This window comes from Parasteatoda tepidariorum, chromosome 3 (genome assembly GCF_043381705.1).
Source record: "Parasteatoda tepidariorum isolate YZ-2023 chromosome 3, CAS_Ptep_4.0, whole genome shotgun sequence".
Lineage (NCBI taxonomy): Eukaryota > Metazoa > Arthropoda > Arachnida > Araneae > Theridiidae > Parasteatoda > Parasteatoda tepidariorum.
The window spans coordinates 92786667-92801776 of record NC_092206.1 but is presented as its reverse complement, the minus strand read 5'-3'; the positions used below and the strand labels follow the sequence as shown (position 1 = coordinate 92801776).

The window sequence follows — 15110 nt, the reverse complement described above, 5'->3', positions numbered from 1 at the left end:
ATTAAATAGAAAACTAATCAATAATTCATCATTACAGCAGTAATTTTTCCGCAATTATTATTATTCTGACCTTATCATGACCTTATTTCGAGAGGAAAAAATTAGATAGTCGAAATTTTGAGTAATATTAACAAAAGAAATTTGATAAAATTTTCAGTACTTTAATAAAATATACAAAGTAGTTTTGAATAAGTATTATAGAGTACAGATTTGGAAAGTATCGCATGGAAGAACGGTAATATTAATTTAAATTTAGTGCTTCAGTTAAACCTAGAATCACAAATAACGAAAAGTAAACGAAACAGTAAACAAAATTGTCCAAATATATATACCCTGTTCCAAAAGTGCACAACTAAATAAATTACTCAACTAGAAGTACACAACTAACTATAATATGTACTAAATAATATGATGCTAAAAATTGAATTAAATAATTTAAAAATTCTTAAAAAAACTCAAAATAAATTTTTACAAAAATTAATATTTACTAATAAACAAAATTATAAAAAAAATGCTCTTATTTTTTTGGTTTAGTTTCATTTGCTTAAAAAATCTAAAATTGTATAAGTTAAAATTTTTCAGATCAACTTAAGTTTATCTTTATCACTCTTGTCTTCTCTCTTAAATACTGCTAAAACTCTATTTATTTATTTACAATAAAAAGGAAGCTTAGAAATAATTAATAAAACAAATAATAATAACAACATAAAAATCTTTCTTTTTCTTTTTCAATTGTTAATTTTTATTATAATTTGAACGCACACTTTATAAATGACTTCTTTCTCAATTATATTTACTAATCCTAAAGTTAAAAATTTTAATTTGATTTGATTACACTTCTTGAAAATTAGACGCTCACTCTATGAATTATTTTTCATTAATTTCATAAAATGTAATGATATTAAATTACATACAAACATCGATAATTTTTCATCAGACACATAATTTTTTCCCCCTAAGTAACGATACAATTTAAACAAAGTGTATTACATTTCATGAAACAGATAATAATCACGTATTTATTTAATTCTTCTTAATGCAAGTTATATCTTTAAAAAAAAATTATTGAGCCAGAGGTGTCAAAAACAGCTTACCGATAAGAATTTAAAATAAACATATAAATTTACACTTTTCAAAAATAAACGAATTTGGATCGCCCAAGAAGATAGAGAGAGATATCAAAAATATAAATAAATTCCAAAAAGCAGGAAAAAGGATAAAGGGGGAGGGGGTGTATAACAGGAAAACCTTTTAGATCCCTGAAGCAGCATCGCTAGAAGTAAATGCTCATCCGTGTAAGAGCCAAATAAAAAGCCAAATACTGGTGCGACATGTAAATGGCGAGAAATCCAACACCTTCGGGCTACCTTTTAACGAGCGAGAATCCCGCGTTCATTTATTGGTGCACGCACAAATGCACGCACATTTTCCTTACATGGTCAGACATGTATGCATAGATATTTTCTCCTCTTGGTACACGTAGGGAATAAGGTGGGTTACGTATAGAAAAACAGAATGGCGAGGAAAAAAATCCAGAAGGTAGTTCGAATAAGGCATTCGTGCGAATATGGAATATATTGAAGTAAACTGGTGTAAGGTATGGAGCTAAATATTACTTAACACGAAAGAAAGGTGTTTGGAGTTTATCTCCAACAAAACAGACTCAAATCATTTCCCCGCAAATCTACTTTATAAAATTATATTGATATTATAATTATTTTTAAAAAAAATATCATTTAAAAAAGAGATTATTATTATTTAAAAAAGAGGTTTTTTTCCCTCTTAAAGAAGGTCAAGATTCATCTGACTTTGAAACCCTGAGTTTGAACCCTAGTCACATGAGCTGATCAAAAAAAGTTGTTTTAACGTTTCATTCGCTTAACTCAAAACAAGTTACTTTTAATTAATTTTTCCTTCAATATTTTTTAAATGATTATTAAAAAATTGTTAAGTTTATTGGCAATAATTTGATACCAGTAGCATGCATTATTATATTCATTACAATATTCATTTATGCCCCATAATATTCATAAACATTATAGATATCCTTGAATACAAGATATAACGGATAATAAATGAATTATAACAAACAAATGAACAAAACCATTTTAAATTATAAAAGTCTATTGGTGAAAGTTAATTATGAATAAAATTACAAAACATTTAAATAATGATAACTTCAGAAATAAATTAAGTAGATTATTCGTATAAAAAAATTAAAATTCGTGATAGTTAGATTTCAATGAGATCTCGAGATTATTGCACGTAAATAAATGAAATAGATATATTACATAAGATCAAATCAATTAAATTTTTTTAAAAATAGTAATGCGTATTAGAGATAGTTAGATATCAATAAGGATTCAAGATCATTGCTTGTAAATGAATGAAATAGATATATTATATGGGATCCAATCAATTAAAATTATTTAAAATTAGTAATGTGTATTAGTGATAGTTGGATGCGTATCAATGATAGTATGAATGAGGTCTCGAGATCAAATCAATCAAGATATGGGATGAAATCAATCAAGATTAGTAAAATGTATTGATGAAAGTTAGATATGAATGAGATCTCGAGATCATTACAAGTAAATAAATGAAATAAATATATTATATGGGATCAAATCAATTAAAATTATTTATAACTTGTAATGTGTATTAATGATAGTTAAATACCAATGAGGACTCGAGATCATTGCATGCAAATAAATTAAGTCGACACATTATATATGAACAAATCGATCAAAATAATTCAAAAGTTAACTGTTTTGATAGATAGATAATCAAAATTTTTTAAAAGTTATCTAGATCACTATATACAGGTAATTATATAAATAAAAGAAATACGTTACATGACCATCCAATAAAACAATCAAAACATTTCGAATTAGTCAGGTATTTTAAAGACAGTTATATCAATGAGATTTCGAGACCATTATCATACGGACAACTACGTAAACAGATAAAGTTGATATATTAATAACAAGTCTACCAAATTAGTTAACAATGGTTAATTTCTTTGGCAATATACAGATACCAATATCATTCTCGTAAACATCACAGGTTATCATTTGTATAGTAGATAAACAAATATCAAGAAGCTACCAGAATAGTAAAAACTGCACATAATCCGGTAGTACCCAAAACGTGGAAATATCAGTAAAACGTAGCATAAATGTAAGGAAAACTGGAGAGGGAAAATTTACTACCTTTAGAAATAGTAGAAAGGGAATAACCTACTCATTTTTTCCCCTTTTTTGAAGTGAATAGCTGTATGTTTTATGTACCAACTTCTCTCTTATATAACCTCAAGGTATGGCTTCGAATAAACCGAGGGGAAATTGGATGTCGGCCTTTAAAAAATAAAAAAAAGACCGAAAGAAGGGTCTGTTGGTGAGGAATATAATAAGACATAAAGTTATAAATTTTCACGCTTTGGTAAAATGTATTTAAATCGAAATATATATTTTTATCCATGGAAATATATATAGATATGCATCATTTGAGAGATTGTATGTTCAGTGCATAAATCGGATCTTTTACTTAAATTGGCGTGGTATTCAAATATACATAAATGGAATCTTCTTTAAGTACCACACACGGGGTGGGGTGGTCCGTAATTAACTGTGTAAATAAGCACCTATTCTTAAAACTCACCAGACGTATTAATTAGAAAAACCACGAAATTAGAAAAACCACGATAGCCGAGAAAGAAACAGAAAAGGAAAAAATAAATAAAGGTAAAAAAAAAAAGCTAGAAAACCCGCAGTGGCCAAAAGAGACAAATCAGGTAAAATGCATTCCATCCGCTATGGAGAGGTGGAGAGGATTTCGTGTCGTTCACAAGGAAATCGGCATTCATACAAATGAAACAAGATTCCTAAATTTTATTCCCAGTGAAGTAGCAAATGAAGTTCAAATCATCAAGTATAGCTTCCCACTGGAAAGGTTCTGGGTTCAAATCCCTGGGAAGGCATGGATATTCGTTCATTCTCTGTGCTATCTGCCCTTAGTGTGGGGGCAATGTTGGCCCACCTAATAGTGTGCCCCTGAAAGAGTGGCTAACAAATCTGCCCTCTAAAATGCTTGTATTGAAGAACTATTAACATAGGTGGGCATTGGGAATTAAAAAAAAAAAATATCTTCCCACTTTAGTTTCTTAGGATAATTCATTTAATGGTTGTTTTTTTTATAATTAATATTAATTTAATTATACATTTAAAAAAATATTAAATTTTAAAACGGAATTTAAAAATAAAAACTTACCTATTTTGGGTAACATTTACTTATTTAAAGGAAAGTATTAGAATAAGTCCGTATTTTTTAACAACGTCTTTTCCTAACCAAATAATAGTCAAACTGAAGGAGAGTTGATAATGACAGTTAAACTGAAGGAGAATTGATAAAGATATCTTATTTGATGAGATCAAGAGAAGCCGCAGAACCAGAATGACCACCTGATTATGATGGTCAAAAGATGACCGCCGGAAGTCTGCAAACTGTGAACAACTTTGCAATCACAGGTGATAATCAGGATGTGATTATCGAAAGAGGAAATAGTAAGAAAACCATAAAAGTAAACAATCATTCCACTTTTGACAACTTCGATTATTTCCACTAAAATGTTTGTTTTGTCATTCACCATTCACTTCAAAATATTGATAAAAATATTCATTATGTTTCAAAGTTATTAAAATTTAAAATCCTCACGGGAACCGGTCAAATAATACATAAGCATGTTTGGACTCCCCCTCCCCTTTATCAGCAAAAATAAGCAAATCATCCTATCCTTATGTAAGTAAGTTGCAACAACACCTTCCCTGATTTTTGCTTTAAATTTGAATCTTACTGTAGTCATCTAACTTTAGGATTAAATTCAAATAAGAACTGTAACTTTGTTTGAAACATAATGTAAGTTTTAACGCATTTAAAAAAATATTTAGAATATTCTTCAAGTTTTTTTTTTGTTTTTGTTTTTTTTTGTTTCTTTTTTTTTTGTGTGTGAGTGTTTTTATTCTGTGCTTGAAATTCTTCACCTTTGAAACTCTTAGTAGAAATTTTTATTTCCAATTTTTTCTTTCCCCGATTTAAACTTTTATTCTAAATTGGAAATTTTTTCGCGTGAAAGTCAAGTTCTCGACATTAAAGTTGAGCAGCATTAATTAATTTGAATAACAATGGCAATCTCGGGCACAAAATTAATGAAAATGTTGCGCATTAATTATTTGACCAAAGATGACAATTTAAACAAACGATATTTATTTAATGATTTAATTAGAGCCGTGGTGGTTCTGGGGATAGAATAGAGCATTCGCCTTCCAATGAGATGAGCCGGGTGCGAATCCCAGCGATGGCTGATCGATACGAATTCTGCATCCGGCTCGCACCAACCACAGTGCTGACTTAAAATATCCTCAGTGGTTGACGGATCATGGGTTAGAGTCCCCTTACCGTTAGGCTAACCGTGGGAGGTTCTGCGGTTTTCCTTTCCACGTAATGCAAATGCGGGTTTGTTCCATCAAAAAATCTTCCACGAATGCAAATTTCTCCCAGCACTTGATCCAGGAGTTACCTTGTCTTTTGGATTGGGTTCAAAATGACAAGGCTACTGAGTTGAACATCGTAATCCCAAAAAATTATGTCGGCTGTTCAACGACGGTTATAAAATTATTTGATTAAAATCAAGAAACTATAAAGAAATAAATACAAAAACAATTAAGAATTTAGATTATATGAGAGATCTAATAAAAAATTTAACGAACTATTTAATCTAAAAAGGTTCAGCTGAATTATAATAAGAGCCATGCCTAACTAACCATATATTTCGAAAGAGCTTCCTTACAACAAAATACCAATATCGATTATTTCATAACGTATCATCGATAAACCGCAGATCAATTTAGTTAATTACAATCGCTTTGTCCTTGCCTTCCTCGATTCACATCAGAACAAAAGGGAATGGCCAAGAGGATGGAAGGTATGCAGGGATGTTGGAATGTAACATTTATATTTAGGGTTGTCACAAGAATTGAAGGTAATCTTATTGCTTTCGGCAGACGACTCCGCATAAAACAATCAATCAATCAATGGAAGGACAATTCAATTCAATAGCAACACTTCATGTTATCTGTCTATAGGACCTCTTTTTATTCTTTTAGAAGGTTTTTATTTCCGCTTTCCGAGTTCCACCATCCCCCCCCCCCTGGGGGAAATCCTCATACACTGACACAATTTGTTCCTTTTTATCTCTGGATGAAGTCGGTTGATTTCGTGTAAAGAATGTTTCGACTCAATGTAAAAGAACGTTTTTATGAAGCACCCTGCTGATAAATTAAATAGTTTTCGATGAAATATATACAGGGATAAATTTGTTTCCATTGGGGACTTTTTGAGGGGAACTAATCCCTGTTCGCACTCCACGAATAAGGAAAATCGCTGAACTTTTCCTGGGTCAATTAGATGGTAAAAGAATTTAAATTGTTTTGAAACACATTTGCTAAGTTATTTCTATACTTTAACCAATATACGTTTGAAAATACTGTTCGACATTTTACACAATATAATTTAGAACATTCTGTTTCTTACTAGAGCTTAAACATTCTATTCTACAACTATTTTGAACGCTTTTATGTCCATTTTCCAAACTTCATTTCTTCTCTCTTACATTCTTAGAAAACTCGGTTAAAAGTCATACAACAATATCGGTAGTTCGAAAACATAATACGGTGAAATTTTGGTGTACTTTTAATAAGGTATTAAATTGAGCCATATATCTGAACCATAATGTCGAGTCGTTGAGTTTAAGTAGTACAAATAATAAGATTCAAATTAGCAACCTTTCAAGATTGACGGAAATTTTAACGACCTGATGGCTTAGCACGCTCTTTCTAATAGTGAAGGAAAAGTTTTATTCAATGAAACAACTTATTGCACCCTGGTTAATTATTTACTCATCAATGAAATACACATAAGAATAAATTTGTTCTTTTTAAGTATTTGAGTGAATAAATCCCCGTTTGCGCTAAAATAGAGAGAAAACTGCTAAAAATCAGCCCTGGGCAATCCAATAATAACGATACATAAATTTTTCGATGTAAATTTCATAATTTAGCCCTTTAACCTTCATAATCAACTTTTACAGTTTAATCAATGTAACTGTGAAAGTTTTTTTTCTTCTTTTTTTATACCTTAACCTCTTGAAATGTGCACATTTTATTTTACATAAAGGAATTTCATTCCGTTTTACAAGCTTTACCAAACTTTCCATAGGAAACTTCTAATACAGTGACTCAATTTAATGCTTTTTATTTCTTGATAAAGCTAGAGAAAAAAAAACATTTATACTAAGTGTAAAAGAACAACTTTATGAGGTGTCCTGATAAATTAAGTAGTTTCAATGCAAAAAATACAAGCATTATAAAAATGATGATCCAAATGATAATATTAAACTACTTTTAAATTGTAATTTTGAAACAAAGTCTTGGAATTTTGAGCTTAACAGTTTCCGGTTTTTCTAGACATTAATAAGTTGAAACTCCTAAATTCGACTACCTTGCTTTTGTAAATAACTGAAAGCTGAGCAATCCATAACTTGACGAGAATTCCTCAAAAAATTCTTCCATTGGTCAAAGGAATTTAAATTCATATTTCAAATTGGAAATTTTCTATATTTGTTTTACTTTTTATTTTAGACCATAAAAGTTTGCAAATATTTTCAACACTTAAACCACATATATTTTTAAAATTCGTATTTTTATGCACAATCTTTTTTTGCAAAATCGTGTTCACACTTCAACCAATACAAAATAGTACATTTTGTTTTGCGCTTCAACTAAGCACAAATTAGAACATTTTGTTTAACACTTTTACCAATGCAAATAAATTTTTTTCTTACATATTGATCAATACAAATTATTGAATGTTGTTTTTACCCATTCTACAATATTAATTTGCAATATATTATTTTACATCTCAACCAATTACAAATTAGTACATTTTGTTTCACACTTTCATTACACTACAATAACATTATTTCGAAATAGATAACAGTTTCTCCATTGTATGGTAGAATAATGAATGTGTTGCCATCTTCATCAAATAAATAAACATTTTTAGGAATTCTTTGCCAATAATGCACCCAGGAAGCAAAAACAAAGAAGATGTGTGTTGTTAGGTGATGAGCAAAGAAGAAATAATCGACCTTTTAGTCATCACCCTCCCCCAGCCAATCAAATGCCTTTATCGAGAGATTAACCCTTTGTGGCCGCGGGGACTAAGGGGTGCATTCTTCACTGGCAGTTATTACATCCGAGAGAGGAAAAGAACGTGACAAAAGAGGACAGGGGGTGACCAGGACTCGATCGTCTGTCACTCCAGGCTATGTCACGTTTATTATTAGTCTCTCTCTCCGTTGTGCGGACAATCCAGTTTTTCTCTCGAATAAAGAAGAATCATCTGGGAAATAAGGATTTTAGAAACATTTCCCCCCCTTTTTAGAAGGTAGCTAATCACGTAACTAACAAAAACCGTGTGAAATTTAGAATGAAGTTTCATTGGAAATTTTAATTATTAGCTTTTATAAGATTAAAATGCATTCTAGGCGGTGCGATGTGAAAGAAAATGGCCTCTTGGCAAAGATGTTTTAACACAGGATTTAACAGAATTTTTAGAGAACCTGTTATAATCAAAAGTATTAAAAGGTAAAAGGATGAACTGGGATGGTCATATTCTATTTTATAACTGTCGTTGAACAGCCGACCCAATTTAGGGTTTATGACTATTAATGTTCAACTCCGTAGCCTTGTAATTTAGAACCTAATCCAGAAGACAAGGGAATTCCTGGATCAAGTAATGGGAGAAATTTGCCTTCGTGGAGGACTCTTTGATGGAACCAACCCGCTTTTGCTTTACATGGTGAGGAAGATCATGAGAACCTCCCACGGTTTGCCTGACGGCAAGGGGACTCTAACCTATGATTCGTCTACCACTGAGGATATTTCACGTCAGCACAGCGGTCTGTGCAAGCCGGATGCGGAATTCGTATCCCAGCCATCGCCAGGATTCGAACCCGGTTAACTTCATTGGAAGGCGAACACTCTACCCCTGAGCCATCGCGGCTCGGGATGGTCATATTGCCAGAATGAATGAAAAAATATTCAGTAAAGAAAATTTTTGAGTCTTTTACTAGTTAAAAAAGATGAAGATAAAAACAATGATGGCTCGATTCTGTGGAATTAGATTTTAGAGACTGGGGTAAAAATAAGCTGGCAGTCTTGGTCAATAAAGTGGACAATCTTCAACGGAAGGTCTTGGTTGAAGACTGGCTATCTGTCTGCAAAGCACATCTGGCCCTGGCTATCTGTTAGCGCCTTGCCAATTATGATGATAATGAAAATGTATTCCAATTGTCAAAACAGCAGTTCAAGACTTTATGCTAAACGTTGTTCTAAACACGGACTGTAATAGAAGTTAGTTTGAAGAAATATGTGCTAGTTGGTCATTTCCGAGTAATTGTTCTAATATAACAGGCCTTAGCATATTGTGTCATAGAAAGCTCTTTGACCAGAAAATAACAGTCAGTTATAAAAGTTTATTTGAGTCAATATGCTAGTAAGTCAGAAAATGTAGTTTGTCATATTACCTCCTTGACCTTTACGGTTGACTAAAAAATATTACGTAATGGAGGACTTTTAATGCATTTAAAAAAAAAATATTCCAGTAACAGCTATTTGTTGGCCAAGGGGTTCATAAAGATTAAGGACTCATAATTTCCAAACCAAACGTAAAACGTCAGCAATAAGGTCAATATTGCAGCACCGACTACCACTTGTTTCTAGACAAGCGGGGTAAAAATTATGACCGAGTGGATTTCAAGCCGCCTCCCCCAAGAATATAACTCTGATTCTACGCAACTCTTTAATGCATATTATTGACAGTAGTAAATAATAGTTAAATAATAAGTTTTTTAGTTTACTTATTAGTACTAAGAGACTCATTAACTGATAAAAAAAACGATGAAAAAAATAATATGATGAAAATAAAAAAGGCTCGTTCCTACACAAAAAATTTCGGCACTGGCAGATAATGTTTTTTTTTTTCCCTTTTTTTCTAAATTCAGTAAACTTCAAATAAATCTGTAAATTTTTTTTTCCTGGAAATTTGGTTACCACCTGATAAAACGATTTTTTTTTTTTAATTATATATTTCAGTGTATTTCGTTACCAATTGATAAATAAAAAATAGTGATTTTTTTTCCTCAGTGAATTTAAATACCGCTTGAGAAAAAAATAATTGAGTGTTTTTTTTTCCCTCCGTAAATTTCAGCACCACCTGATTTAGAAAGAAAAAAAAACATATATATACTTAGTTTCACATCATTCTACATGTCTTAAACCAAATTTAAATTTAAGTAGTACGATAATATGTTTCAATCCTGAACCATATTGAAAGCAAATTTATTAAGGTTCAGCACGTACCTAAAATTCTAATAGCGTAGTAATGATTAATATTGACATTTAATGTAAAAACGTAATATTTCAGCAAATGTAATATTTCAGCCAATCAAAAGAAAAACTTTTAAATGAGCATCAAAACACGGCATTCAATTTAAAATGAGATGAATGCGTTTTTTTTCTTTCTATATATTCCCAACAATACATGAAGAATCTAATACATATGAAAATGATAAATCTTTCAACGAGCGCGACCTCTTTATGAGTCAATGTTCACCTTTCATTTACCGCCACAATTGATATCACCCACAAAGCGATCTTCCTTATTCATAGGTGGATAATATTAATAGTCCTTTTCTTAAACCCGAAAGACAGGCGCACATCGGAAAAAGCCATTAAATTCAAATTCGAATCCAAAAAGAATGGAAGAGGTAAATGGCAAAAACGAAGACGCATCTCCCAAAGAAAAAAAAAAAAAAGAAGGGAAACGAATTCGCCTAATGGGACATGGAGCCAAATCTGGCGAGTAGGGCGGATGAATCGAGAGAATAAATAATCCAAAAATATAGCAGTTGATGGTTTTAGCGGACGTAGACAGAAGAAATATATATCCCCCTTTTTTCCTTTTCCCAGGACCGGTGGGGGGATAAATCTGGGAAGTGAATCAAACCACCGTGGCGAGTGTGCAGGGGCTAATGTAGCGCATTCAGTGCGCCCCGGCACTAACCGCTGTTTCCAGCCGCGCGGACCGAAGCTGGATACGGTAACCTAGCAATAACTTCCAGCTCAGAGCTTGGCATGACAGGCTGTGATGGATTGGCACTTCGTTCTCAGGAACACACCCCTCCCTTCTTTTTCTTTGTTGGGATGACCGGACCTTCTCTTCAGCATCCTTCTTTTCATCTTCTTCCTCCATCCCTTGATGCTGGGGAGGAGTACTCTTTCTCCCTTAGTCATCTCCTGTCCATTTCCAACGTAGGGTTTGAGTCAAAAGAAAATCTAGTGATTTCAGATATAGAATAAATGTAAATATGCCATATCCTCCTTATATTAAAGGACATAACTTTCAAAAGATTTCCACCAAATTTAGTGTAATGGATTTTTTGAGAATGATAGATTAATATTTTATTCCGGTAAACAATGATTATTCAAAGAAAAAAATATGAGAAAATTTTGCTTTTTTGAGAAATATGTTTTAACAGAACAATAAAGCTTCAAAAAAAATAATTTAAAAAAAAATTTAATATTCTAAAGAAGAAAAAAAGAAAAACGCTTAATGACATGCTCAATCAAATTGCTACATTCTTAATAGAAATAGTAATTTCAGAAAAGAGTAATTTTAATCTGATACGAAAATCAAATGAAAATAACAAAGTATTAGAACAACAAAAACTTAAAATATTCAATTTATTAAAAAGAATCAACATCGCTCAACAACCTAACACTATTGTGACGTAATTTAACTAATTCCATGTTTTTATTAGCTGAATAAAAAATATTTTCCTAAGAACGCAAGCATTTGTCCCGAATGAATTTGTAAATTCGCCACGTGTGTTTAACTAATATGCGTATCTGTTTCATATTTTTTTTCAGATTGATATCAGAAACTGTTTTTAAATTTGGTTGATTCGCCTTTTTCTACTAATATACGTAATAGTTTCATATTCATATTCCGATTAATTTCAGAAATTACACCGAATGTGTTGAATTTGTATGTTTCTTACTAATAGGCGCGTCTGTTTCACATACGTGATCATTACTGTCGATATTCATGCCTAAAATATTTATAGATGCTATTTTAAAAATTATGAAATGAGTGCAGAAAGATGCTACAAAATTAAAGCGTTACTCCTTAACTCGATATTACTTCCCGTTTATTTTCTAGGTGAGAGATGTTATTGAGTGTGTCAATTATTGCTGGAACATTGGAATAAAAACTTCACATAGGGTGAAAAATTCTCGGAATACTGAATACTTGAGTGATTAGCCATCATTTCAATACTCCACCAGGATACTTTTCCTTTAAAAATCCGACTTTTTCAACGTTTGTGTTGCATGTAATAGGATATCGTTGCATCGTGCAATTGCACACTCTCAGAAATTAAACTCTCACTTTTGACGACTGATTGACGGAATAATTGAGCTATCCATCTCCCGTTAATTATGAGAATCATTTTGTCACGAAATCGTGTATTTTGTGACAAAATGCGAAGTCTCAATTAAATGACGAAATTATTTTCTCAACTGGGATCCTTAACGCAATCACTCCGCATCATATTTACGGAAGTAATTCCTAATTTGACGAAACTAGAATGTTGAAACACGTTCCCTTAAAGAAATGACAGTTGTTGACGAACTATACCAGGATACGGTTTCGACAGAAAACGAAGAAAGTTTCATGAAATTTGAGCTTTTTTTTTAAATTTTTTTTTACAGTGCACATACTTTCTTTTATGTTAACAGTTGGGTTTTAAATATTTGATTTGCAAAAAATGAAATCTGCAAGTTTGACGCATGAAAAATAGAGCTCAATTTAAGGAGAAACTTACTATTACACTTTTTTATTACAAATAAAGCGTAGTTTAATTTTATAAGCATACAAAACATCATCTTGTAAGGCCATAATTGTATTTTTCCTCTTTGGCCTAAAACGACGCCCCAGAAGCTCATTTACTATGCCATGTACTATAAACACTAATTTAATTTGTATTATTACATTTTTTCTCCATATAAAGCACAGTAAGTCGTGGTGGCTCAGGGGATAGAGCGCTCGCCTCCCAAGAAGGTGACTCGGGTTCGAATCGCAGTGTTGTCTAATCGATACGAAATCCACACCCGTCTCGCATGGACCACAATGCTGTAATGTAAAATATCCTCAGTGGTAGAAGGATCATGGCTTAGAGCCCTCTTACCGTCAGGCTAATCGTGGGAGGTTTTCGTGGTTTTCAAGGCGTTCCCTTGTCTTCTGGATTGTGTTCAAAATTATAAGGCTGAGAAGTTGAACATTAGTAATCGTAAATTCAAAATTTGGGTCGACTGCTCAACGACTGTTATAAAATGAAGCATAGTTTTATTTTACATGCATCCATATAAAACATAATCTTGTAAAACCATACTTGTGTTTTTCTTCTTGGCGTAGAAAAAAAGATCAAAAGCTTATTTACGATGCTACGTGCTATATATAACGCATTACGTATACTAGCGTTTCCCATAAGTGTGGTACGCGTACCCCCCAGGGGTACGGGAACAGTTTAGCAGGGGTAGGCGTTCTTATGAGAAATATCTTGCAATAAACGAAAATTTCAAAAATTTTATTCAAAAACAAAGCTAGCCATGAAAATTTACGATTACGTATTTTTCTATGGCTATTTTTTGCAGAAATTTAGAAAGGGTACACGAAAGTCATAAGTTTGGGAAACACTGACGTATAGTATTCACTATCTGTACTCATTTACTATGCTATGTACTTCTTATACTTATTTATGCAATGTGCTTTCTATGAACTTATGCAATGTGCTTTCTATGAACATATGCAATGTGTTTTCTATGAATAACACATTGCATTAGCATCACAGCATTTTTTCTTCGAAAAAAAAAGCATACTTTTTATCTTACACGTATATAAAACATTATCTAATAAGACAATAATTATGTTTTTCCTCTTGGCGTAAAAAAAAAAGAGCCAAAAGCTTATCTTTTTTAAAACAAAAGCTATTTCAATGACATAAGAAAGCTGAACAAGATGACTCCCTGAACCTCATCCGTCAGTATGATATGGATAAAGGGGAAAAAAAATAAATACTAATTTCGCCTCGATGACAGTGCTTTCTTCTTCCATTACACCCCCACAACTGCAGGCGACAGGCAAGACAAAAAAAAAAAAAATTCTTTGGGACTTAATAACTTTTCCATCTCAAAGGTAACTGAACCGGAGTGGCTCTTTTTGGTTGACGAACCATACTTTTATATGGATATCCACCCAAGATGGCGATTAAATACCTCTCTATGTATCGCTTTACTCTCTCCACCCTCTGCATGTCTTGGGCTGAGGTTCAGAGGTGAGTTTGACCTTAGTCATCAGTCATCGGACGCACGTGCATTCCACGGGGCCCCTTTGACAGGCCCCTGATGGATGGGCCCCCTCAAAGATCATCTTACTTTACTCTCTCTCACCTACTGCAGGAGAAGAAAAGAATTTATCCTCAGCAAGCAATAAGCCTCCCCGTAAACCTTAATCGATGATGATGGTATGTATAGCTCATACATAGTTTCTGTTGCCCATACCTGCCATATTATTGGAAACATTTTCTCCAACAGATTGAGGAATTATTCTGTTGCTGGGAGTTATTCCCGCCCCATCATACAAATTTAGGTGGGGATGCATGAATCTAACATGTCAAGCAATAGGTATGAAGGAACATTTAAGTTAGATAACAAATAATTCCTAAACATTTTATAAAAGAACTTTAACCGAATCCTAAATTTTAAAAAAATTAGGAGTCTTGGAATTTTCTTGCACAGTCCTACGTACAAGTTCGATGAAACTAAGTTTCAGAAGTGTTCTTTTGGAACATGCTAACAGTTAAGCAACGTACACTAGTAATATAAATTTTTATAAACACTTCTTGTTTTTTGAAATAAAATCAAAAATTCTAC

General features: G+C 32.2%; 1 protein-coding gene across 6 annotated transcripts in view; it reads right to left on the bottom strand.

Annotated features, from left to right (window-relative positions):
* Positions 1-15110, bottom strand: part of LOC107446990 (zinc finger E-box-binding homeobox protein zag-1) — a 499470-nt gene that overhangs the window by 193665 nt on the left and 290695 nt on the right. For 2 of the 6 annotated variants that reach the window (XM_043039304.2, XM_043039301.2), the window contains exon 1: positions 4270-8873. The exons of the other annotated variants lie outside the window; for them this stretch is intronic. Coding sequence is in view for 1 of the 2 variants with exons in the window: in XM_043039301.2 (XP_042895235.1) it covers positions 4270-4285 (16 nt within the window). In the remaining variant the exon portion in view is untranslated. Of the gene's footprint in view, positions 1-4269; positions 8874-15110 lie in introns of those variants that run through there. 6 annotated transcript variants of the gene reach the window in all.